Raw genomic sequence first — 27,945 nt, forward strand, 5'->3', positions numbered from 1 at the left:
GCTAGAAACAAATCCTTGACATTTTTTTGGTGCAGTGAGTGTCTAAGCAATGTGAGAGAGAGAGAGAGAGAGGGAGAGAGAGAGGAATTCAATTGAAGGTGTCAAGCTTTGCTTAGAAGACACCCACAGGAGGGTTTTGTTGCCAATACTTTGCATTCACACCATTGAGAAGGTGGTCAAGGAGTTGAGTGGAGGAGAACCAGCGCACTAAATCAAACGTGAGATTGAGAAAATCAACCGTTCGGTCCTCTAACCACATTCCATTTGTGATGTACTTACGTTAACAATCAAGCTTGTTTGCTACGTAGGAATTGACGAATAGAGAGTCTATGATAGTGGAGTACGTGAGTGTCATCTCGATGTTCCAATTGCTTGTCGGAAGAACAAAGCAAAGGGATGCAGGGACAATGTACATGTGCCTGAAAGTATGCTTCTACGTGGATGTGGGAGCGGTTGGTGCTGTGCGAGAGATAGCCTAGCGACCAGTCGCAGCCAAGAATGCTGTTGCATGCTTCATGTTACACTGGCATCGAATTAGCGCTAGTAGTGGAGTCTATGCTCGCTGGAAACGGACGGAGCTTGGACGTGGAAGCGATGCTCAGCATTGCAGGATATGCAAGTGTTATTTTTTAATTGGATTATGCAAGAAGGTGCACCATGGGCATTGTGTGAAATGGGCACAAGCTGTTGTAGTGGTTTTTAATTTAAACAAGGTGGGGATCCCACTAAGGCCCTGCAATGCAATTCCACACAAATTGCAGAACAAGCAAACAAACAACCAAGGAATCGAAATGAACGGAGCAATACCTTCTGCAGTGCTTTCTGAAGACAAGGAGAATGCACATAAAAGCAAGAGGGACGAAAGAAATCTAGCCAAAACAAAGGCAAACAAATGATCGAAAGGAATAATTCTTCGCGTACGATGCAAAATAATGTTCAAGTAACAATCGATGGATGAAGCAATGGAAAAGCTTACGGATCTGTTGCATCGAGAAGGTTCACAGAGATCAAGAGATCCGATGACGGACGAAAACCCTAACGACACAGACCCAAATCGATGGAAACGAAGAAGTAAGCTGATCTCTAGCCCTTACTCTTTCATCTTCTCGACGGCTTCCAAGCCCATTTGTGCATTGTGGGTTGGCAAAACCATGGTATGAGTCCCTCCTTGCAAGAATCTACATAGTGGCAAAGCCGCTTCCTTTGTTGTTCCTGTTACTACAGCAACTGTGTCTTTAAGGAGTTTAGAGGAAAGGTTATGTAGGTACTAGGAAACTTGCTACTAGAAAGTTCCTCTAGAGGAAAGTTTCTGTATAGGAAAAACTCCTATAAGAAAGTTCCTAGGTAGGAAAGTTGCTATATAGGAAAAGCTCCTATATTGAAAACACCACTAACCACCCAACTAACCCTCAACCAACCCTAGAAATTCCTCTAACTAGTCAACCTTGACCAATACCAAAGAAATCCCCATTTTCCCAACCCAAGCCCAAAAACTCTACCCTTTCCTAAGACCTTTGCAGGGCCAAAAACCTATGTGCATAGTCAACGCATTGACCACCTACACATTTCTATGGGAGGCAAGATACCGATTTGGGTGAGGGCCGAGGCAAAGAGGGAGCTTTCGATACAGATGTATGCCCTTGCTTGTGGGCCATCCGTTGGGCAGCATCCATCCACATATAGATGAGCTGAAAGGAGCTTCACATGCTTTGGGGAAGCATTAAAAAGCTGTGGGGTTGGTCATTTGTGGGGCTGTTTGAGACTCTCTGGTTCTGTGTGTTGTGAGAAGGCCTTGGTTGGCAAATTAGTGCTTACCTCGGGTTGAGAGTGACCTACAATGTGGATCTATTTTGCAGGTGGTACCAACCTTTCGGAGGTATAAGGGTGGGATGTGGAGGCATACCTGAGGTCGTTTGTATGCACTAGCCGCATGCTTGGATCGCCCGAGACTTCATGGGCAGGATTTCATTCGGACTATTTGGAAGGGATGGCATTAGCCTGGCATAAGACTTTGCTAAAGGCAATGAGGAATGATCGAGGGGCTATGATTATTGCCTTAAAGGACGGTTTGGGGCAAAAGAATCCCCACATATGTTACTGCTGGTGCAATGGATCATCTGTAGGGTACATCTAATGTTCCAAGTTAGATGGTTTAAGAAACAACTACTTCAAAGCAATCGTCTCATAGACAAGGATTCTCATTGATTTGATTGAGCCACTGGCTCTTGCACATGAACCAGAACAAACGTTTGGGTAAGTCAAAGGAAGGCTCAAAAGAAAAGACTACATAAGAAATTATAAGCAACCTCAAAAGAAGGTTTCTTGAATTTGTTTTGGAAATGATAACCAACTGTAACGGAAAGGTAATGTTATTCTCCTATAATGGTGTAAGGATGACGATACCCTTATTGAGGTTGTATTGCCTTTATGAATATAACCTAGGAGCAGTGAATCATGGACTAAACCTATGGCTATAAGTTAGCAAGGGATGTTAAATCATGCAATTTGGGTGCACATTAATATAACATGATCACACCTAGGAGGCAATTACGTTAAAAGACAGTTACCGGGGCCTACCCACACCCAGAGTTAAAGAGTAGTTAGCCCATGGGGGCAGGGGTTGTGTCAAGCCACATCCTGGGAGAAGGGAGGAATTGAGGAAGAGCTTCAACAGGCACATGGTTGGCTCAAGATCTACACAAAATGCTCTTGTAGGTCCAAACTAGTAACATTTTCTAGAGGTGTTACAAAGATGTTAATATTCAAGAGTCACACAGTGGTTCACAGACATGGGTCTTTTGATAGATGTGCTACCCACTTTGAAAGCAGCTTAGATGCCAATCTCACGACCTGTCAGCCAAAAGATGAATTACATCATTAAAATTGAATCTTTGATGAAGTCGAGGGCATGGTATATTTAGGTGCACCCAGGCTTTAATGCATGGTCCACCTCATTGTGTTAATGTAGAGTAACTTGAAATCTGAATATGATCGATTTTTAAGTATTAACTTTGGTGGATGTTGAAAATGGTAGCATGTACACTAATTGAATGTTAAGTTATGTGGCTATTAGTAAGATGCATGAAAATAACACATTGATAAGCATATTAATGCTTCGACTCCATTCCCGATGTCAATGTTCCTAAACCCCAAAACTTCCTGCAGGAAATTTCCTGCCAACTTCTAGGTGATGCACCCTTCTGATTAAGCCAGGTTCTTTATGCAATGTGATCAAGTTTTAACTTCAAACAGCTCTAAAACAAATTCTTTGAAGACCTGCTATGAAAGTCTTAGAAATTACTTTAGAAACGTATAGATCCTGCATAAAGGGGGTTATCTATATCGTCACCAACCCATACCCACTGCCAAGCCTAACAGTGGCCTTGGTTGAAGTTCGTTTTCCAGGAGTTATGGCATTAGATGCATGTTTCGACTTTTGAATGCATTGTCCCATGCCCAACATTTTCTGATCTGCATATTTGCACGTGCAAAAACAAAAAGCTAAATTATAATCCCTAGCATAATATCGTTTCTTCAGTAATTCAATGTGTCTTCCGTTAATTTTTTGTTAAGTGGCAGCGCTGATTTACTTATTATTGGTCCCTTTTGTTACCAACACAGAACCACTTTGTTAAGATGTTGCTTTTAGTGGCATTAAGGCTTGAAAATAGTACCGGCAGCGTATACTGCTTATTGAAAATAAAAGGTTTTCAAACCTGAAGCAAAGATATAAGTTTGGGATGCTGTTCTAGCAGATTTTGGAGCTTGTTTTGATCCTTCAGCAGATCCTGGACAGCAGCCACTCAAAACAACCAACATCAGATGCAAAGATGCATGGCCTTTGTAGCTAGCAACAATACAGATCATCTGATATGCAAGACAGGTGGGACCCTCTATGTCAAGGTGCAACTGCATATACCTGGATTGCATCAGGGGACGCTAGAATCTGTTGAAGTAGTTTTCCAGATTCTTGTTGTTGCTGAGGCCGCTGAGATTGAGGTTGTGCAGGTGCCTGATGCACCTGCTGTTGAAACTGTGTGTTCTGTGCTTGTGCTACTGCAACTGTCTGTTCTAAATGTTGAGCAGGTGGAGAAGGTTGTAAAATCTGCGACTGATGAAAATGTTGCTGCTGCTGTGGTGGTGTACTTGAAACCAGCGGGCCATGAGATATATTTGGTCTCCCTGGAGGAAGAGGAGGTTGAAAAGAGGAAGGCAAAGCAAGTGACTGTGGTGCTGAGCTTTGTCCCAGCATAGATGGAGGAAAAGTAGTGAATCTATTGTCAATGGAAGGCATATCGACACCCGATGGTAGCGTGTAAAGTGGTCTACTCTCAGATGGCAACCTGCCAATGTTTTGAGCATACAACGAAGCTGATTGTTGTATGGTATTTGCAGTTGCAGAAGGTACCTGAAGCACAGAAACTTGTGTGCTTGAAAATGGCGGGGGGGTTGGAGGAAGGGGTGGTGGTGGTCTTCCAGTGCCTGTTGATCCACCTTCTTCAGGAACCAGAGACATACCTGACCATGGGGGTAAAGGTGCATGTGATACCCTTGTTCCTGTTCCAGCTGGAGGACCAGATAGGTGACCTTGTGCAACTGTACCAAATGTAAGAGGATTTAACTGTGCCCCATGTAATGGATCCACACGCCGTAGGCCAGGTTCAACAGGGTGCCATGGTCCTGGTGGTGGCAGAGGTGGTGGTGGTGGCGGTGGTCCTGCTGCCATTGAGTTTGAGGAGCTCTCAGAGATTCCTCTAGGGTAATCTGTAAGAAGTGGTGGCAGCTTGGGACCACCTGCAAAACCCATGTTGCCTTGTGCTGATGTGTCAAAGGATGGAACAGGCATACTTGCTGAAGAAAATGGGCGTTGCTCCATCCCAGAAGAAGTTTCATATTTCTCCGGTATAACACCGGCAGGTATTGGTGGAGGTGGTGGTAAAGGCGGTGGCAAAGGGGGTGCCACAGCAGCAGTCAAAACTGACTCGTCTGCTACACTTGCAGGTATTGAAGGAGACGGTGACAAAGCGGGTAGCAGAGGGGGTGCTACAGGAGCAGGTAAAACGAGCTCATCTGCTACAGAAAGTGATAACAAGTCATCTGTGTCAGAAACTCCATCTATCTCAATGTCGACATCCTGCAACTCATCTTCCTCCAGAAGTATTGGCCTCTTTCTTCCAGAACTGTTTGCAGTCTCAACTTTTACAGGTTGTAACTGAGATTGGGGAGGTGACAGAGTCACAACTTGCGACTCAACTGCAGCAGATGCTCCCACAACTTGCTGTCGATCACGTTGTCTGGCCATAAATTCATCAACATGGATAGATGGAGGCCTGCCTCCACCTGATCCACCACGCTGATTAATGCCCCCACTTACAGCTGTAATTGTTTCATTGCCCCTTTCTCTAGCAACATAATCATCAACATGCATAGATGGTGGTCTGCTTGTGTTAGGTTTGCGCTGCCTGAAAGTATCCCTCCTGGATGAAGCTGATGCAGACGATACTGTGCCACTTCCCCGTCCTGTAAGACTTCCATTGACACTTGATGCCACATCTGTAGGTGGTCCACTGGCGCCATCTGTACGATGCTTCTTGCCCCCTCCATCAGCAGTTCCACCAGATTTTCTTTTTGCCGCTGCACCAGGAAGAGAGAGTTTATCAGATAACACAACTGCACATTCCCAAGTAAATTTGTCCTTTAGAGTTTCTTCATGTGTGGTCTCCATCTCTTCCAGAGATCCATTTTCCATCTTTGTCTGTACTTCTTTTGTCTCACAATTCAGTGCTGGAAGAAGTCTCCATTGTGGAGGTACTGTTTCAGCCTTTGATTTGTTAACTTTAAGAGGCTGCAATGAATTGAGCCCATCTATCACCACTTTGACCTTCTTTTCCAGAAATATGATCGCTGGTAGATTTTCAAGTAGGCGCAATAAGATAGTGACAGTCTTAATAGCCTGTGGAGGGAAAAAAACTGTCAGAAACTCAGTCCAAACTTTTTTTTCCAATAATTACAACTGATCCACTAAATTCCAGGCACAACAGATACTTCGTTTTGAATCTGCACTTTTCAATTATCCAAATCCTGTGCAGATAAATTCAAGTGAAAACTAAAACGTACGAGCCATGCTTCCGTTGACAATTAGAATTGCACATCTTAATGTGTAGCTACAATTTGTGACATACTAAGTTGAACAATTGTGAACTCCAACTTAAGGGCAAGCGCTTGGCTACCACATACAAAGGACCCTGTGTAAAGGACCTGGAGTCAGTGTGCTTCACACTACCACAGATTCTGTAATCACACACCTTGCCAAGGTAGCACATCGAAGAGTTTCCAAAGATTATCGACTCCAACCCATACAAATGCTGCCACGTTAAAGGATACAGAGCCCCACCAGGATGCATTTTACATTTCAACCTTATATCAGAGCCAAAACGTACCACATTAGATCATTTCAAAGAGCTAAGGTTGCCCCAACTTGAGCCTGGTCAAAGAAAGTTTGAACAAATAACCTTTCAGCTAATCCATGCTTAAGTAATAAATATGAATCTCATGAAAAGTATGGTGAGACCTCACGTCAATAGACTAAAAAGGCAACTTTGTTTATGATGTTTCTTTCCCCAAAGAAAAGACTTCTATTAAGTATAAATGAAACTCCGAGAGAAAACTCAAGGGAGAACTCCATCATGCGAGGCATAAAAAAACAAACATATCCTAAAATAGGGTAAAATCGACGTCCTCTAGAAAAACTAGAGAATATCCAAGGTTGAGGGATTCCGAGAAGTATGGGGAGATGCTCCACTACCTTAGGAATATATTCCTCCTGATAGAGGCTGCCCGTGAAGATCGTTGTATGCTCCCCCAAATGGCTACCGAGGTGTGTACTACGTTTGTTTGGATAGTAGCCAATATGTGCACTGAGTGGACCTGGGAGCCATCCAAAACCTCCGTCGATCTGGATCTCTAACTATGCCGTGCTGATATGCTCGCCGTGTCTTCGAGCCGAGAGAGCCCAAGAGTCATGTTTCTCGCAAAACACCTAAGGCCACCAGAGGGAGAGCCAAGCTACCGATCCCCATGTCATGAAGAAAGCAAAAAACAAAAACGTCCTCAATAGTCTAGCGATCCCCATCCAAATGGGCCTCACCTATCTGCAATCCCATAAGCACTGATGAATAGACTCCTCTGCAGAAAGTCAACAAATACATGTGGATCTATCTGAACCTCGACCTCCACTGCTGGTTCACCGCAATCCCTAAATGAATAGAAATCCAAAATCCTATTCCTGAGGGATTTCTTGAGTGTCTTCCAAAAGGATTTCTGCCAATCAGCAGAAATCTCAAAATTCTCCCAAAAAGAAGCCCTGGTGGGAGGCTGAGGTAAAAGCTCCTGGCATTACTAACACTGTATTGAAAGAAGGAGACAGATCTATTTGACATAGACTGTTTCCCGAGACTATAGGTTCTGCTTCTTGCTTAGATGATCCGTACTAGCAAGCCATCCCAAATCACATTGCTGGTAGCAGAATTTGGGGCTACTCCTTCACAGCTTGATGCAGTCTTTCCGATGGTCACCTATCTTTGTAGAGCAGGGACTTTGGCACCACCGACATCCTGATGACGTAGATTGCCATGGATGGTCTTGCTGTCATCAGTTGCACTAGAGGCAGCTGGGGATCAGAGGAGATGGTATGCTCGGACATGCAGATGATTTGCACGCTCTAGATTCCGCATGGAAAGAATACCACCATTTCCTGATAGCCTTGAGGCTCCATCAGGTGAACCAGGTCATCAGGGAGGATATCTTAGAGTTTCACACAATACATGGCTTGGCTTGTATCTAAAGAGCCTTCTAAGAAACTCAGCAGGTTACTGGGGCTTTACCGAAACATGGCCTACACTTGTATCCATCTCCCGCATGCACGGAGGATCTCGCTTGGAAAATTCCAAGCATCTTCTCACAGGCTACAGGTTAAGCCAAGGCAGAAAGAGGGCATTCCACGCGAGAGACAGATCTGCAATTCATGTGGTATGCACTTTGCATTCCTATGCCCTCCGTACTAAGATCCGTGGATGGCACCATAGTCTATCAGGGGCGGTTTCTGCCCACTCAGAGTTTTCTTGGCGCACCCTGGCGAACGACGTGTGGCCAGCATCCTTATTGAGTTCCAACAACATAGAGATCAGATCTTGTTTGCAAGCAAAGAGGAGAGCACGGGTTTCGATAAAACTCAGCTTTTACAAAGACCCCTGGAGAACCGGGAGGGGGGTTTTTACCAATCCCCCTAGCTATAGTTGGATCTATCTCCCACATGTAGTGAGGATCTTGATTGGGAAATTGCAGGTCAATATAGACAATACAAACGTAATTGTGATTGGGACATGTAATAAACACATTGATGTCACCTTTGAAGGAGAGCCCTTGGAAACAATGAACACGTATAAATATCTGGACTGGAATTCACAGACAACTATAAATGGAATGCGTGGAGAGGATGATTCTGGGAGACTCAAAAGCTTTATACAGCTTCCAAAATAAATGCCGGAAGGTGCATTTGTGAAATCGGGTAATGAGAGAGTTTCTATATACTATGCTTGTGCAGACAATAATCTTTTACGGGTGCCTAGGTGGACTCTCTCGGATATACAAGCAAAGAATAGAAACTTTAGATAAACGTTTCCTAATAGGAGGGTTAGAGGTTAAGACACAGACACCCTATCCCATCCTACTAGCTGAAACAGGAACAATACTTTTGGAAGGGGAGGCATTATGTCACTTCATGACTTCAAAAAGTTGAGAAGATGGATACCAGTAGGATACACACAGGGCAATGGAAGCTATGCAAATCACAGCAGGGCACAAAGAGGGAATGAAGTGGATGGAATCATGGGGTATGACAGATGCAGATATACCAAAAGATGCATGTGAAATTAGGGAGATAGTGACAAAACAAATGCTACAGAAACTATAGCAAGAGCCAAGGAAAAATGCAATTGTACAAACAGGAAATCTACTCAATGGACAGCTGCAGAATGCAAAAATACCTCGGGAAACATATATCAATGTTTAAAGAGCACCTAATCTAAAGATGGAGAGGGGCAAGACTCAAGATCCCTAGAGAAGAAAGGACCTGCAAAATCTGCCCCACACGGGAGGTAGAAAATAAGCAGCATGTACTCCTAAGATGTAGAGCATACGCACACATCAGAGGCACCCTGTTGCCATGTGTGAAGACATGGGTCCACATATACACGCATGAGAACACACACACACACACTGTGCACACACATTCACATGCACATTCCCAAACACACCACACCCACATGCACAGCCCAGCCAGCCAGCCACCGCAGAGACCCACGCGGAAGTACACATGCACACTATAGAAAGGAAGCAACCTTTTGGCATGCAATCTTTATGATTTCTCTGCAGTTTTCGCCTTGAATACCCTCTGCTCTGTTCTTCAAAAGGATCAAAATAGAACTGAGGACCTCCTTTGTCTCCATTTTGTCCATTTCAAATAACAACTGCAAAGCACCAAGACCACAAACACTGCAAGAGAAAACCCTCTTAGAGAAATGTTGTACAGCAAAACAATTACAAACTTTAAGGAACTGAGAGTTTCATAAACATGCATTGAGCTAATTCACTTGAGAATGCTTCAACCTCATCACCTCAAGTTTATCTATGGAAATCCAAGGTGGAAAACAAATCTTACCTCCTACCAGCAGCAGACAATTGGATGGCTGCCAGAGAAAAGTGGTCTATAATACCCATAATCACCAATGAATCTACATTTTCAGCCAAATCAATTGCCAAACGTCTGCAAAAAGGTACAAAGGAGAAGCCCTTGCTCTCTGCAATGTGATGCCCAGTATCTTGTAAATCATCATCCATAACATCCATAGATGAAGGTTCCTTCTGGGAACCAAATGGAAGAGACAAGGTTGTCTTGATTGAAAGCGCTATAGACGCAAATGCAGCACGACCAAGCTGGTGACTTACAAACTTGCCCATTGACTCAGCTGCAATTTCCAGCTCTTCACCCATAGGTGCAGACTACATTCCAAACCAACAAAAACGTTATCTCCTCTCTCTCTCTCTCTCTCTCTCTCTCTCAATGGGAAAAGGAAAGGCTGAATGGATATCTGAAAAAAAACAAGCTCCAAGACAGAATAAATGCATTGGAGCTTGAAGTACAACAAATGAGGGATATGAAAGTGACCCCGGAAGGCACCTGCAAAGCAATGGAACAGAGAATGCCACTCTCAAGAAGAAGATTGCAGCCATGCAAGAAACAATGCAAGGCACACGCGCTGAATTGAAGCAACAAATCAACAAAGGGGAAGCCAAGATGTTGGAATGGAAGGATGTGGTCAAAAAGGACAAAGAAAGAATTTATCTTAGCGGCACTTAAGGAGGAAAAGAGAAAGGCCAGCAAGGCATTAAATGTCCTGGTGAGGGGCTTACCAATGGACGACACACCGATGGTAGACGCCTAGGTATTGTTCACAAAAATGGGCATCAATCTCACATGCGAGATAGGCTAGAGGGTAGGCAAACCTGAAGCACCTACAAAGCCACTAGTGCTTAAGTTCAGGATAGCCATGGACAAGGAGACTCTCATGAGCACAGGAGCGACTCTGAAAGGGACCAGAATCTATCTAGATGATGACCTCACCCTCCTACAACAAGAGCATCGATGGGAAGGCATGGTACGAGTAATGGCAGCAAGAGAAGCAGGGAGATGGGCAGCATATAGGGATGGTAGAGTGACCATCCCAGATAGAGGAGACAAGGAAGATAACGAAGAGAAGGAAGAGGGAGAATTATGACGGTGTCGAGCCCATGAAATGAGTACACACTGGATTGAAAATAGCAGTATGGAATTGTAATGGCACATTATGGTCCGATCCGAGAGGCTTCCTGGAAACATACAGTGATAGGGACATGATCTTTTACACTAAGACGCACTGAGCCCAGAGAGAGGACTGCCCACGGTGACAAGATATAAATGGGAGTCAGCTCATAGGAGGGAGTTGAGGAGATATAGTGGAGTGCGAGGCTCTAGGGGGTAGCTGTCCTATTCAAATCACACCTGAGGCCACTCATATCTATGGTACGACGAGAGGAGCATGCACGACACAGGTGGATACGAGTTCAACTTCCGCATGCCCAACCTATCTTGATGGCGATATGCTACTTTCCTCCAGATACGTCTTCCTATGCACGAGAGGTCACCGTCGCAGAGGAACACAACCCATATGAGACGATCCATGATGACATCACGGATTTCTCTAGACAAAGAGACACCCTCCTGCTTGGAGACTTCAATACGCAGACAGGAGAGCAGACAGGTGGGTCTACTTGACTTCACATATGAAAGAGATCCCCACATAGTCCCAGAACTAGATGCAGCTGAGCTAGGGATACTGAGACACTCTGCAGATGCCCCACAAGTGACAAGATATGGGCAGCATCTACTTGATTTGGGGGTAGTCCATGACTTGATCATCTATAATGTCTTCAGAGATGGCCATTGTCTGGAGGACTCACATGTTTCCCACATGGCGGTGGGCCAAGTACAATGGACTAGCTTCTGTCTCACGGATACACGATTTCATTGTACCCCCCGCCCCCACTTGGAGCCCACTACTCATACTTGGCCTTCCATGTCTCTGCTACTATGCCACCCATAGGGAGAGCCCCCATCACACCTGCACGTGTCCAAATCCACTTTGACCGTGCCCTTGACCCAGTGTACGTGAGTCACTTAGCCAGAGCACTCCTAACCCTACTCGACGATGACATAGACCTTGCACGTACCTCGAACGCATTTGTCTCAGTGGTACAGGACGATGCCAATAGATCCTTTCCCACGACCCGATCCACACCAGTCCGAGATGGAAAAATGCTTAAAAACCCTTGGTTTGATACCGAGTACAGAGATGCGAGAGCCTACATCATACAGGAGCAGACCTTAGGGCATTTGACATCATCTGAGGCACATAGGATTTTTTGACAACTAACACGCCGCAAGAGGTGGGTCTTTCTCACACACAGGATGGATGAGATTGTCAGATCTTTTCGAGAAGGAGACCCGACCACTGGGTGGGGGTTCCTAGCGCAGGGGAAGCCACCTATACCACTAGCAAAGGTAGGGATGACACATGGTATGCATGCATATTGCATGGCTTGCAGGCACAGTATCCAGATGGACAGGCTTCCCCCTTTTCAACGGGCCTCCTGAGTCGATCCCATGAGATGGGATCAACCGTATTACATGGTTAGACCTCCTCCAGCTTCATACATCTTGAACTTTGGGGGGGGGGGACCAAGAGCTCCCTATCAAGACCCAGTTCTACCACGACCACTTCTTGAGAGTATCGGAGGAAGGATTCATCATCAAACCCCATTATCTCGAGGACAGAGGAGTCTCCCATGCACTGAGGATTGCCATTGGTCAAATGCAGGTTTCATCCCATCAGTTGAGGATTGAGGCAGGGACAGCACCAGGTATTCTCAGAGAGCAGCGGGTCTGCATGCTATGTACGTTGGGGGCGGTTGAGACAAGTGAGCATTTTCTTTTTGTTTGCCCAATTTACTATGAGATCCAATGGCGTTCCCACTATCTCTACTTGGAGGGGAGTGGCTTCGGTCTTCTATTGCGACTGATCCACTTCCATGACTAGGTCTGTATTGGGCTCTATCTGATGGAGATGCGTCGGCACAGGGAGACACTACTGCAACAAATCAAAGAGCAGCAGGGGATGGCCAGCACAGGACATAGAGGCTGACCCGGCACAACGACACGTCACAGACTTCTATACACTTGAGTCAGCCCCAGGACACATCAGAGTGGAGGAGCAGCAACTAGCCGACATGAGAGCAGCCTAGATTAGCAACCGACACGGTACCACCGAGAGAGGGAAGCAAAGACCACATGCGCGACGGAGAATGCCCACAGCACATTCTATTGAGATCCGACCTATCACAGCTTTCCTTAGGGGGGACCGACAAAGACGAGGGGTCACTCTGGACATAGCCTAGAGAGTTCAGAGAGCGAGAAGACCGCATCCCCCACCGCAGCGCAAGACAGCTCGACAAACACACATATGAGATATCTTCACAGCTCACCAAAGAGCCATCACTGTGTCGGGCTTCGGTTTTTGAGTTTCTGTGTCCCAACTCCGAGACTGACTTGTTTTCAGTTTGTACCTGATACTGGATAGATTGATCCCCATAGACCTTTTAGGTCTCCAGTGGACATTAATAAACTTTCTTTCTTTCTTTCCTTCTCTCTCTCTCTCTCTCTCTCTCTCTCTCTCTCTCTCTCTCTCTCTCTCTCTGTGGTCTAATTTGCAGCATTAGTAAGGCAGATAGTTCCACATATGGATGAGCTCCTCACACTGTTATAGCTAGAGAAGAGGCGTACCCTCCTACAGCAGCAAGACATCGCTTGCAGGGAGGAGAAGTGGCTAGTGGTTTGAGATGGACGCCTCTTGATGGGTCCCCAACTGGCATCTAGGGATCCCCATGCATAGAAGATGGGGTCTATCAACCCTGGCCTGCACAGGTTGGAACTGCAATGGTACTTTATGTTCAGACCCAAGAACTTCTTGGAGTCATACATAGGACGTGATGTAGTTTTCTACACAGAGACTCTTTAAAGCCAAGAGCGGCCTTTGCCTGTAGTGTGGATACACATGGGGGCCAGCATACCTGTAGGCCATCTTTTGATGGTTCTAGTGATGCCCTATAGGCCATGGTATGTGCCTTGTAGGCATAAGTGTAGGCACTTATTGTGTTAGTGCTTACTATGCCATGTAGGACACTTCGTCCTATATGACACCTAGGACACTTCGTCCTATATGACACCTAGGACACTTAGTCCTAGGCCTAGATACAAGTACTTTGTACTTGTGTTTAGGAACCTTATCTATCTAAGTTGACGTGACTTCTTCTTCGACTTGTCTTGTACTGCACACTCTCTCTCTCTCTTCGTTTAGCATCTACAGTGGTATCAGAGCAGGTATTGCTCTAGCCTTCCAGCTCTCCTCAGCCCCGAATACTCCATTGCTCATTGGAGAGTTTTCTACCCTGCTGGTCGACACTCTCCCAGATCTGGTTCGAGGCTCTTCATCGCTATTTGCTCCGTCGTACCTTCGGTGGTACCTGCACTGTACCTGCACGCTGCATCGCCGTACAACGTACCTTCAGTGGCATTCGCGTCGTACAACCGTACGGTTCTGCTACGTACTGTACACCGTACTGCCCGTCGCCGTACATCTGCGCATCGCCGTACGGAATAAGTATCTGTGACAGCCGTACGCTCTTCTTCGTACAAGTGTACTCGCACCGTACCTACTTTGTACAGGTTCATCTGCTCCGTACGATCATCTACTCCATACGTTCACCTGCAGATCAGCCGTCGTACAACTTGTACCTGCATTCCGTACACGTGTACTTTCAGAACAGCCGACCGTACAGCTTGTACCTGCCCCGAGTGTTTTGTACAATTTCGAAGTGCGAATTTACTTACAGTGGAATCTACATTTGCAATTTGGGGCTTTTGCAAGACATTGCAAAATTTGGGGCTTTCACACATTTGCCCTCTTTTTGGCCTATTTGCCCTAAATAAATTTGGGGCTTTTGCCAAATTTGCTATTTTTGCATCAGATTGCAGGACATTCAGTTACATTTGCAGGACATTGAGTCAAATTTGCATACATTGGGTCACATTTGCGAAATTTCAGCAAGATTTGGGGCTTTTCTGAATTTGCCCTCTTTTTGGCTTATTTGCCCTCAATAAATTTGGGGCTTTTGCCAAATTTGCTGTTTTTGCAGTGAACATTGCCTGTCACAGTCACATTTGGGTCAGATCTGCATTTGCCCTTTGATTTGGGTCAGAAATTTGCAGATATTTGCTGTCATTTTTGGGACAGCCAGCTTATTGCACTGATAGCCTTGAGGCTTTTGGCTTTTCAGGTCTTTTACAAGTTATCACAGTTGCTATGCCTGGGAACAATCAAGATTTATTTGGAGTTCTTCGTGAAGATGATAAGTTGGATGGCACCAACTATCCGATGTGGTCTTATCTCATGAAACATATTCTTGTTGCAAAGCATTTGTGGAATATTGTTTCTGGGGCTGATCTGAGGCCAGCCAATCCTTCAGTGGTTGTTTCTACTGCTGCACCTTCTGCAGGTGGTACTTCTCCTGATGCCTCTTCCTCTAGCACTCCTGCTGTTGCTCTTCCAACTCAAGAACAGTCTAGATGGGATGCAAGAGATGCAAATGGACATTCATGCATTGCTTTATCATGCAAGAGAATCATTATTCCACACATCCGTTCTTGCAGGACAGCAAAGGATGCTTGGGATAAATTGGCTTCTCTATATCAGATTCGCAATGAAGCTCGTGTTGCATATTTGAGAAGGCAATTACAGGAAGTGAATATGAATGAAGGTGAGTCAATGGATGCATATTTGACAAAGGTCAAGGACCTCATGGAACAACTTGCCAACATTGATGAAGTGGTGCCAAATTCACAGCTTGTCAGTACTACATTGAATGGACTACCAGATACATATCAAGGGTTTGATATAACCCTTCGATTAGTGGCCATGGGTAATCCAGACCACTATTCTTTTGATCAGCTTGTCACTTTGCTTTTGCAGGAAGAGCAAAGTAGAGCTAACAGACAAGCCATTATTCCTGATCATGCATTTGCTTCACAACAAACAGGAAGAGGCAAGGCTCCCAAGCCTATGAACAAGCCAAAATCTGCGCATAGCAGCTGCAATTCCTCTACACATAGCAGCTGTAATTCCTCCCCTGCATCTAAAAATACAGCAGATAAAGGAAAGAAGAAAAGATGCAACTACTGTCGCAAGCCTGGACATGACATTTCAGAATGCAGGAAGCGCATTGCTTTGGAGAAAAAGAAAGCATGATTGACAGCTAATGCCTCACATGCCATTGAATCCCATGAGCCATCAGATGCTTCACATGCACATGCTCTTCAGGATGATTGGGCATGGGCTGTCCATTGCTCATTTGATCCCTCCAAAGCTGATGCACTTTTTACTTCTAATGATGCTCAGTCCTGGTACTTTGATAGTGGTGCTTCCAAGCATGTCACGTCTTGCAGACAGTTGTTTCATTCTTTAGCTGATGCACCTCGAGGGGGGACTGTTACATGTGCCAATAATGCTTCATATGCTGTAAAAGGAGTTGGAGATGTGCAGCTCACATCCATTTCCAGCCATCCTGTCACTCTGACAAATGTTCTTTTTGTGCCTGGAATTGAAGTCAACTTGATTTCAATTTCAGCAATTGCTACTTCAGGTTTCAGAGTAATTTTTGATGGCTACAGATTCCTAGTATATGATCTTCGTGATGACAATGCCATAGTTCTCACTGGCACTTTGCGAAAAGGACTTTATCACCTTGATCATCATGCAGCTGCACTTTATACCGAAGCATTGGCTATTTCAAATTCACAGCTTGCTGAAACTCATCTGTGGCATGAGAGAATGGGCCATCTCAATTATAGAGCTCTTGCAAAGCTACATTCACAGCAGATGGCTAATGATGTACCTCAGACTCACACAGTTTCTAAACATGTGTGTGAGGGTTGTCTTTTGGGTAAGATGCATCGATTTCCTTTTCAAAAGAATTGCCCAAAACTCTCACAAAGGAAATTGCAGCTAGTACACAGTGATGTCTGTGGCCCAATGAGGACAAATGCCATTGGAGGATACAAGTATTTCATGACTCTCATTGATGATTTCACTAGGTATTGCTGGGTATATCCTTTAAAGGCCAAATCTGAAGCTTTCTTATGCTTTCAGAGATGGCTGAATATGGTTGAGAATGAATCAGGATGCAAGCTTGTCACCCTCAACACAGATAGGGGGGGTGAGTATATGTCAAAGGAGTTTGATGCATTTCTTTCCTCATGGGGCATTATTCACTCATGCACTACTCCTCACACTCCTCAGCAGAATCCTGTTTCTGAAAGGAAAAACCTCCACAATGGAGATGGTCAGATGCATGCTTAAGGCCAAGTCTTTGCCCAATAAATTTTGGCTTGATGCAGTAATGTGTGCCAACTATGTGCTGAATAGATCACCTACACGAGCACTAAAGACTATTACACCTTATGAAGCATGGAAAGGCAGGAAGCCTTCACTTTCACACATGAAAGTTTTTGGGTCTCTTGCATATGTTCATGTACAATCTCAGCTGAGACATAAGCTTGATGACAAGGCAATCAAATGCATATTCATTGGTTACAGCCAGGAGAGCAGAGGGTATCGGTTATATCAACCAAATACTGGGAAGATTATTGTCAGTAGAGATGTGATCTTTGCTGAACATTCAGCTTCTCCTCTTGTGGACTGCAAAGCAAAGCCAGATATTGACATGTTTGATGCCTTTGAATCTTGGTTACCTCTACCATCATCAAAAGAGGATTTGGAGCAGCAACATGCGCCTCCTGCAGGCCCTCCACAAAGCAATAATCAGCCTCAACCTCATGCTGATTTGCAGGTTTCTCTTCCGGCACAAAATGATCCCATTACTCATGATGCAGTCATTGAGGAAAGAGCTGTTAATAGACAGCAAAGGCAAGTTCCCAGATGGCTTCTTGATACATTGAGGGACAGGAAACAAGATCAGCCTTTTGCTGCCCCAAGGAATAGACAGCATGGTCACTTTCTTGAGTTTGCACTCCTTGCTACAGCTTGCAATGAAGAGCCTTTGTGCCATAAAGATGCTTTTGACAGCAAAGAGTGGATGGATGCAATGAAAGCTGAGTTACAATCTATTGCCAAAAATGACACTTGGGAATTAGTAGATCTCCCACCTGGCAAGCATGCCATTGGAACGCGGTGGGTCTACAAATTAAAAAGAAAATCTGATGGCAGCATAGATCGATACAAAGCCCGTCTTGTTGCAAAAGGGTATGCCCAACAACAAGGCATTGACTTTGAAGAGACATTTGCTCCCACATCCAGGATTACTACCATTCGATGTGTCATTGCCATTGCAGCCCATCATCATTGGCAAGTGCACCAACTTGACATCAAGACTGCCTTTCTTCATGGGGATCTGCAGGAAGAAGTCTATGTCACTCAACCTCCTGGTTTTGAGGTTGTTAATTCTGAAAATAAGGTATGCCAGCTTAGAAAAGCCCTTTATGGTTTGAAGCAGGCACCCAGGGCATGGTATGCCAAAATTCATGCACACTTACTATCCCTTGGTTTTCAGAATAGTCCCACAGAACCCACTCTTTATTTCCGTGGGAGTGGATCTGATTTTTTAGTGCTGATTTTATATGTGAATGATATGCTTCTCACGGGCCCAGATACTCAGCAAATTGCAGCTTTCAAGGCTGACTTGCAGCAGATTTTTGACATGTCAGACATGGGACAGCTCCATTATTATTTGGGCATTCAGTTTGCTCATGTTGAGGGGGGTATCATGATGTCTCAGTCCAAGTATATTGGACAGCTCCTTGATCGTTTTCAGTTTGAGGATTGCAAGCCAATCTCTACTCCAGTGGACCGTGGCTTCAAATTCTCAGCTCATGATGGGAGCCCACCATGTGATATCACTCTTTATCAGCAGGCTGTTGGATGCCTTATTTATTTATGTCACACCAGACCTGACTTGCAGTATGCAGTATCTCAGCTCAGCAGATTCATGCACATGCCCAGTTCACAGCATTGGCAGGCAGTGAAGAGAGTCTTCAGATATCTCAGAGGCACTCAGGATTTAGCCCTCTTCTATGGTGATCAGGGTTCACTTACCATGCATGCTTACACGGATAGTGACTGGGCAGGATGTTCCAACACTAGAGTGTCACATACTGGCAATTGTTTTTTGCTTGGCAATTCATGTATTTCTTGGCTCAGCAAGAAGCAACCGACAGTTGCCACGTCTAGTTGTGAGGCTGAGTACAGGGCAGCCTTCACCGCTACAGTAGAGTGTGTTTGGCTTCGACAGTTACTTACAGATCTTGGTATTTGCCAGACATCCTCCACTATTGTCTACACTGACAGCCAGAGTGCTTTGGCCATTGCGCGTAACCCAGTGTTTCATGCGCGTACCAAGCATATTGAAGTTCACTATCATTATGTTCGGGAGCGGTTGTCAGCAGGCGACATAGAGTTGTCCTATCTTCCCACAGAGGACAACATCGCAGATATGTTTACAAAGGCACTTCCTCGTCCCAAGTTCGAAGTCTTCCGACAGGCTTTAAACTTGGTTCCCTTTGTTACATGATCTGACATTCCTTGTACATTCATAGGTGGCTATATCCTTTTCATGAACATGTGCCACCATGACCAAAAACTACCAGGTATTCTCAGACGTTTCCAGAGTACTTCAGCCCATCCCATGGAGGGGTGTTTGTAGGCCATCTTTTGATGGTTCTAGTGATGCCCTATAGGCCATGGTATGTGCCTTGTAGGCATAAGTGTAGGCACTTATTGTGTTAGTGCTTACTATGCCATGTAGGACACTTCGTCCTATATGACACCTAGGACACTTAGTCCTAGGCCTAGATACAAGTACTTTGTACTTGTGTTTAGGAACCTTATCTATCTAAGTTGACGTGACTTCTTCTTCGACTTGTCCTGTACTGCACACTCTCTCTCTCTCTCTAAGTTGGCCCGTCTCGCAGTATTACGAAGGAGATCCAGATTGAGGGACCATCCACAGATTCACATGGATGAGGACCTTACAGCTCTTCAGTGGGAGGAGCATAGACGTCTCATTGCACAGAGGGATGTTGCCCGTCGTGAGGGCAAGTGGGCCGTGATCAGAGAGGGCAGACTTTTGATAGGAGCTATGCGATCTAGACCGGCTGGAGCCCACAGTTGACGACACGAGGCCTATGGGACACGTAGTCTGCCAGATAGCTTGAGTTTCGCAGTTTGGAACTGTAATGGTTCCCTCACAGCTCAGCCTGGCAACTTACGAGAGGCCTTTTTTGATCAGGACATCGTCTTCTTTACAGAGACCCATGAGAGCCCAGAGAGAGGCTTGCCGCAGGTGACAGGGTATGCCTGGGAGTCTGTCTTTCGACAGCAGACTAGACGATCAGGAGGAGTCAGAGGATCTGGCGGTGTGGCAGTTCTTTATAGAGAGCATCTCACAGTCATGAGCAGAGACCATCGGGCCAGATATCTTTGGGTACGGATCAAGAGACCCCCCCTGAGAGACTTGTTTATTGCAGTATGCTACTTTCCCCCGAGACAGTCTCGTTATGCCTCAGATGGACCAGGACAGTCACCTTTTGAGGATTTGTCAGCCGATGTATTGGAGTACTCACGCCGCGGAGAGGTCATCCTTTTAGGAGACTTCAACGCGAGGACATCAGACAGACAGGCAGAGATTTTGGACTTTGCTGAGGATCCAGTCTTAGTTCCAGCTGCCCCAGATGAGAGTTTTCCACGCTTATCTTCAGATAGAGGGGTAGAGGTGACAGATCAGGGACATCGCCTATTGGAGCTTCTCTCATCGCACGGCATGGTCATTTATAATGGACTTCGACAGTGGCCGCATTCATCCACAGCCACATGTTTTCCCTTCGCGGGTGGTGGTACGAGCGTCATTGATTACGTCTTGGGTCCCCCGACTTTAATCCCTTTTGTACATAACCTCACAGTCGACCCTTTTATGCCTTCAGCCGATCATGCACGTCTGCACTTTATTCTTACCCAGATTCCTCATGCCCCCCCTTCTAGACATCATGAGCGTCAGCCATACTATGAGGTTCATTTTGACCACCAGTTTGATGATATTTATAGCCAGCACCTGAGTGGTCTTCTCCGTCCGCACCTTCTCGATGCCCTACCCTCCACACAGGATCGGTGGGACCTTGTACATACCTCCATCATCTCAGCAGCCCACAAGTCCTTCCCCGTCACTTGCCACACATCCAGTCCTCCACCAGTCGGTCTTGTGCCTTGTAATGGATGGTATGATGAGGAGTGTAAAGAACTCCGCAGGAAGCTTCGCCTTGAGACACAGGAGAAGTCTCCCCTCCTCATTGAGACCAAGAAGAGTTACAAGCGTTTGGTGCGACGCAAAAAGTGCCAATTTCTAGCCCGGAATGAGGAGGAGCTGAGAAGTTTACTTTTCAGCTGTGATTCCAAGGAATTCTGGAAGAAATTCCTTCGCTTGAAATCTCAAACTCCTCTTACAGACCCGCAGGTTTGGCTTGCCTATACTTCCACTTTATATGATATTCCAGACCAGCCACAGATCGACTTATCCCATGTGCCTAGACCCACCTCCTCTGCCTTATTCTCATCCAATAGTGTCCGAGCAGCAGCTCATCGTTTGAAGACTGGGAGAGCTAAGGACCATGATGGATTGCAAGCGGAGTATGTAATCCATGGGATTGATGCCTTAGCTACAGTCCTCTCCCGTCTTTTTAACGAGTCCATTTGTACAGGTCTTCCACCTAGTTGGCTAGAAAATACCATAGTACCCATACACAAGTCGGGGGATCCTTTGGAGGCGTCGAACTACAGGACCATTATGATTGGCCATGTCATGGCCAAGATTTATGCGACCATTCTAGAAGGACATATAAATGACCATGCCGAGGCGACAGGCATGAGAGCTAGAGGGCAGGCAGGATTTCGTGCAGAGCACTCGACTCTAGATCATATCTTCACACTCAGGGCTTTGATTGAGGAGGCGAAGTCACGTAAGCAACGGCTCTATTGTTGCTTCGTGGACTTCAGAAAGGCATTTGACACTGTGCCGCGTTTCAGACTCTTCCAGCGACTTCGTGACTTGGGATTCAATGGGGAGATTCAATGGGCGATCATGGCCTTGTATGAGAGAGTCACAGGTAGAGTCAGGACACGGGCGGGGCTGTCAGCGGAAGTACGCAGTACGATAGGGGTGAAGCAGGGGTGTCCTTTGTCTCCGACACTCTTTGGTCTCTATATCGATGAGTTAGAGATGTACATACAGACGATGGGTGGTACAGGTTCTTTACTGGCAGGATCCACGATACCGATTCTCCTCTATGGAGATGACGTGGTTCTTATTTCTTCCTCCCAGCAGGGTTTACAGGCACATCTCCATGCACTCCACAGCTTTTGTCAGGACAGAGGGTTGTCTGTAAACCTTGGGAAGACCAAAGTCATGGTCTTCAACACGTCATACCAGGTTTATAGGAGAGGCGAGTTCTCTTTCACATTTGATGGGCAGGAGGTGGAGCTAGTTAGGGAGTATACATATTTGGGTGCCACATTTAGAGGTCCAGTCTTCACCATGACGCATGCAGCACGAGATAGGATCAGTAGAGGGTATGCCGCCTTGGCTCTTCTCGAGAGGCAGTGTGCACAGTCACATTTTCAGCATCCCGACACGAAGTCCTTACTTTTCGATACGCTGGTGAGACCTGCAGTCATGTATGCTAGCCCCTTTTGGGCAGGAGATCTCAGGGTTGCAGATTGGAGACGAGTAGAGAGGTTACAGATCATCATGTTCTCCAGATTGATCAGAGCGAAGCCCACGGTACCGCATCAGATTACGTTCGCAGAGTTCGGAGCTACACCCCTAGCGCTAGATGCAGCATTTCAATCAGTTACGTACTTGCATAGGATCAGGGCGCTCGGAGACTCAGCAGCAGGCAGAGCACGATTACCGTGGCTAGCACTGACATCCTCGCAGATGTTAGCGGAGAGAGGTCATACTTTTTGTTGGTACCACACACTCTCCACATGGCTCACCTCGCTGGGCTTGGATATGGATAGGCTGCCACCATTTCGATACAGCATAGATGCCCCTCGCCTCCCTCTCACTCGACATGAGCTCAGCCAGGTTATCAGGGCAGATTTGTTGCAGCTACACACGTTTCGCACTTGGGTTCATCCCACAGAGCTTCCTACGAAGATGGCCACATATCGTGACCATTTTCTCACGATTTCAGAGGATGGCTTCATCATATCCCCAGGATATATCGGCGTCCATATGTCGCACTCACTCTGGATTGCCTTGGGCCAGCTCAGGGTATCTTCCCACAGATTAGACGTTGAGGCCGGCAGGATGCGTCGTACAGCTACCGGACATAGACCCAGGCGAGAGACCCATTTGACACTTGCCCAGATCTTCACACTCATGGCAGGAGGCATGGTCGATGGCCATGACTTCCATCATTTCTTTGGATCACAGACCCCTTAGGGAAGACGATGTTCCTCATATTTCATATTTTACATTTTGTATCTAGGCAATTTTGGTACTCTATTTCATTTCATTTTGTATCTAGGATTTTTGTAGCCATTTTTGGCATCTTAGCGGTATTACGATGAGGCCACCTAGTTGGCGCATCGTTGATGATGTATTTTCCTTTCGGATGATTTTGTGTCCCATAGGCCATGTATGGCCTTCCGTGGACCTTTAATAAAATTTCTTTCTTTCTTTCTTTCTTCGTTTAGCATCTACAATACCGAGACGACTCAATTGTCAAGTAGAATCCATGGGCAGGAGGAGTTGTAACAGCTTCTGGTAAAACAATAAAACAGTAAAACAGCTACTGGAACTATTCCCATAACCCTATGGGCTGGAACCAGTAAATCAGGTCTTTCATCCAAGACACAGCAGAGTAGAGGAGGAGTTAGCTGATATGAGGGCAGCCTGGATCAGCAAAGAGAGCCGACACAGTATCGTCGAGAGAGGGATGCAGAGAGCACCCAAAGCACACTCTATTGAGGCCCAACCTATCACAGCTTTCCTCAGGGGGGACCGACAAAGACGAGGGGTCACTTTGGACATAGCCCAGAGGGTTAAGAGATCGAGGAGGACGCATCCCCCGCCATAGCATGAGACAGCCCGATAGATGCAGATCGAGATATCTTCACAGCTCACCAGAGAGCCATCACTGTGCTGGGCTTCAAATTTCGAGTCCCAGCAAAGAGATTGATTTGATTCAGTTTGTATTTGAGTGATTGTGACTGCCATGAGTGCAGTAGAGCAGCATAGATTAGATTAGTACTCAGCAAGGGCCCTAGCGCCAGCTCATTAAGGCTTGTATGAGTCTTCCTTTTGTGCACTTTGTCCCATAGGCACACGAGGCCTCCTACGGACGTTACTACATCTTTCTTTCTTCTATCTTTATTAATATTGGAGGGGCTTCATGCACTCCTACGGAAATCCTAAACGCACTCCCACCCGAAGCTCTTATGTAATGGAAATTTTTTAGTTCCATACATCATTTTGGTCTTCTGCAGTTGTTAATAACCTTTACATATGTGATCGGATTTTAAAAATTGCATAATCCAAATGTTACTAAATATGTATGAGCGGATTTTAAAAATTGTCATCATTTACATATATGAGCGGATTTTGGAAATTGCTTATCCAAATGTTACTAAATTTTATAATACATAAAGCGAATCTTTAAATTCAATATCTAAACATGTATGTGTATGAAGGGTGTAAACAATTATGAAAAAAAAAATCATCATCTCTCTCTCTCTCTCTCTCTCTCTCTGTGCAAACATTATGGATTACTCAACCCTTACCAATAGAAAATTATAAAGTGATGTGGCGATTGAGCAATGATCCACAAAGCTAGGGCAATCCTCCACAAGGCGCCTGCAACATTATTGATGGCAACAAGATAAAGGCAAACAATACACCCACGACCCCTTTCCCCCAAAAAAAAACCCAAAAAAATGAGGAAAAATCTTACCCACTCAGAGGAGAATTGGGAAGAATGGAGATGTCAGGATCACAAATTGCTACAAATGTCTGAAAGATATCTGGAGACAAACGAAAAAAAGGAGAAGGCCCTTGTTCTGCACCCGAATTGACTTCTGTCTTCCCAGAATTATTCTTGCTGTCAATAGCCTGTATCAAGACTTGAACAATTCCTTCCCGTAATAGAACTCTCTGTGTAAAATTCACCAAGCCATTATCAATATCTCCTGGTGAGAAGACACCAAGAAATTACTACAGGGAAAGCCCTGAAAACTGCAATGTCTAGACTATGGTCACTTACCTTTGTTGCTGGATATGTAGCAAGCTCCTTCAGAAGCTCCAAAACACGCTCGATCTGACAACAGGACGCATGAATCAGAAGGAGATTAATGTACACTTTCCCTCATAGAAAACATTAAAATCAGCTAATATCGACGTCCCAGTTCCACCTGTTCACAGATTTTCAAACTTGTTCAAGTGGCAACTAGCCTAATTCCACTTCACTACATTCTCAATACTTCTAGAAGCCATCATTTAAACATGCATTTTCAGCAGGACCTTGATAACAGATCCCACCCTCCCAATTTTTCCTTCTCTCCCCGACTTGATGAAAATTAGCACTGCCATCTTTCTGCCACAAGAAAACTGAAAAGTGGGCGTCACTATGCCCAACTGGCCCTATTCTGCATGCCAATACTACAACTTTGCTGCAAGCAACGATAAGCATTTGGTTAGGTGAGCTCTTACACCTATCTATCTGATACTGCACACTGTTCCATTCTGTGAAGACTTCATTCCAGACCTTGCCTCTAGTGATACATCATAAAAATGATATGATGTGAATTATCGACTCTCATCACACATCCCTGTCCAGGAATTCTTCACTGACGTGGCATTGCTTGGGCCATATAATCCCTTGACTGAATTTCAACCCATGAGAATACCATCCAATCACAATGGATAATAGGTATCTAAGCCCCTGATGTATCAGGTTTACATGTTGAGAGATGAGAAATGTTTTAACACCAGTCCAAAATTTTGAAAATATCACAGCCAAAATTTCTAAGCCTCCGGGCTGTTGCTCATTTTGTCTGACATGAGCTATGTGCTCTGATCCCATGACAAGTCCTGTTCCTTCACTCAAGCGTTATATGCAATCTCAAATCTCATAGACATGGTTTCAACCCATCAGGATGCCTTCCAAAGAGAAGGTGAACAGTCTGAACTGGTAGTTTGACAAATCGAATTATACACACAGACAGACTTTATGAGCCTTCGGGACTGTCACACTCAAAGTTTTCAAAATCCACGACCAAGAAGGGACTTTGACATATGAGTGCATATCTTTACTAATAAATATTGGCCAATTTTACATTGTTTGTTGGTAACCAAATCTGTACCATTTGGTCCCATCAAGACCTAGGGGCTCCAATCAAAACCCTAGGCCACAATCCTGATAATGGTGGCAATATTACAATGAATCAATATGGCGATCCTGATAAAATTGGCACCATCAACCTACCATGTCATCAGTTTGTGAATGCTGTCAATCATAGCATCCCTCCTACTTATGTTGCACTTTACCTCCATTGCATAGCTTCCTGGTAGAGTCCAATAAACTAAATCATGTTGAACCTATAAAATTGTTACCATCCATATCGCCAGTTGGTGAATGCTGTCAATCATAGCATTTCCTCCTACTTATGTTGCCTTTGCCCTCCCTTGCACAGCTTCCTGGCATAGTCCAATACTCATCAAAGAGGATCTCTTCCATGCATTCAGCAACAGACGGAACATGGCTCTTGAACTTCACCAAGTATTGCACCCCCTTCTTTGTTTGCAGGTCTTCTCCTATGACAAAGAATCAGTCCAGGGACCAATACCTTTATTGCATCTTCAAGTTTTGATCATGGAGATACGCTCGCAGCATACTAAAATAATAGCTTTCTACTCTCACTTTGAACAATGGTTGGGGATGGAAGGCACTTGAAAGTTGCAACTAGGTTCCTAGGTTCTCTAACAAAATGGGCTCACAAAGTTCCAAGTTATTGTCAGGTATAATGGTCTTAGGTAAGCCATGAAATCTAACCCTAAGCACATCCATAGTAGTTCTTAGCAATAAACAATCGTGGGGCAGAAAAACTCAGCTCCCAATCACCCCCGAGCACATTGTTCCAACATCCCCCCATGGGATGTTGGAACTTGACCACCCGCATAGGGCAAGGCTAGCACAACACAATGAGTGGTGCGGAACAATCGGATGGCCAGGCTTACACATTACAAAAACCAAAGTGTAGAAACAAATACTTATAATGAGCAATCACAACAAAACCCATGCCACGCCGTAAACAATAGACAGCCACATACGCCGCCACAAAGTCCAAGTCAAACAAACAGCCACCGGTGAGCAGCGGCCGCCACATAGTCCACATGTCTTTTAGTGCTTTGATACCACTGTTAGCGACCTAGATGGACCATGTGTTAATCGAGGATGCATCGGGTGCGGAGGGTCCCAAGCCTCCATCCCATAATATAAATAAATTCTCCAAGTCTTCACCACGTACAATTCCTTTTCTTGAGTACCATCGAACCTAGGTATCACCTAGCTTTCTACTCTCAGCAGCTACAGCTCGGCCCTCTTGGAATAATACCACACCTACCATCCTGACATGAGTACCCAATATTTCCCAAGTTAGTATGCTAATCAATGGATTAGTCAAGAGAAGAAATTCGGTTCACATGGCTCTAAAATTGGAGTCATATTGAGTGAGATAGAGAGGAAAAAGCTTATGTTAAGTTATAGGTCATTACCTTTTCTCAAGTATGCCATCGAACCTGGGTATTACCTAGCCTTCTACTCTCAACAGCTACAGGTCGGCCCTCCTGGAATAATATCACACCTACTATCCTGACATGAGTAGCCAATATTTCCCAAGTTAGTATGCTAATCAATGGATTAGTCAAGAGAAGAAATTCGGTTCACATGGCTCTAAAATCGGAGTCATATTGAGTGAGATAGAGAGGAAAAAGCTTATGTTAAGTTCTAGGTCATTACATAGGGATAAAAAGAGAATATAATAACTAAAGTGTAGGGAGAGGGGTCAAGGAACCCTAGAGACTCTACTACATAAGGTCTAGAGATTTGACCAGCTTTGAAAGCACGTCCAAGCGACATTGTGGATAAGGATTCGGAAGCACTAGATAAATGGT

The 27,945-nt window shown here is 45.2% G+C and overlaps 1 protein-coding gene across 1 annotated transcript in view; it reads right to left on the reverse strand.

Moving 5' to 3' along the window:
* Positions 1-3,710: 3,710 nt before the first annotated feature.
* EMB2016 (mRNA methyltransferase EMB2016) overlaps positions 3,711-27,945 on the reverse strand; it is a 123,232-nt gene continuing 98,997 nt past the window's right edge. Inside the window, exons 20-26 of the mRNA XM_087382883.1 lie at positions 25,037-25,090; positions 24,728-24,927; positions 24,558-24,630; positions 9,719-10,059; positions 9,399-9,552; positions 3,920-5,953; positions 3,711-3,788 (exon numbers count right to left, since the gene is read on the reverse strand). Of these exons, the coding sequence (XP_087239009.1) occupies positions 3,711-3,788; positions 3,920-5,953; positions 9,399-9,552; positions 9,719-10,059; positions 24,558-24,630; positions 24,728-24,927; positions 25,037-25,090 (2,934 nt within the window). The remainder of the gene's footprint in view (positions 3,789-3,919; positions 5,954-9,398; positions 9,553-9,718; positions 10,060-24,557; positions 24,631-24,727; positions 24,928-25,036; positions 25,091-27,945) is intronic.

This window comes from Dipteris shenzhenensis, chromosome 12 (genome assembly GCF_047967505.1).
Source record: "Dipteris shenzhenensis isolate YYH24624 ecotype China chromosome 12, Dip_SZ_1.0, whole genome shotgun sequence".
NCBI classification, from domain to species: domain Eukaryota; kingdom Viridiplantae; phylum Streptophyta; class Polypodiopsida; order Gleicheniales; family Dipteridaceae; genus Dipteris; species Dipteris shenzhenensis.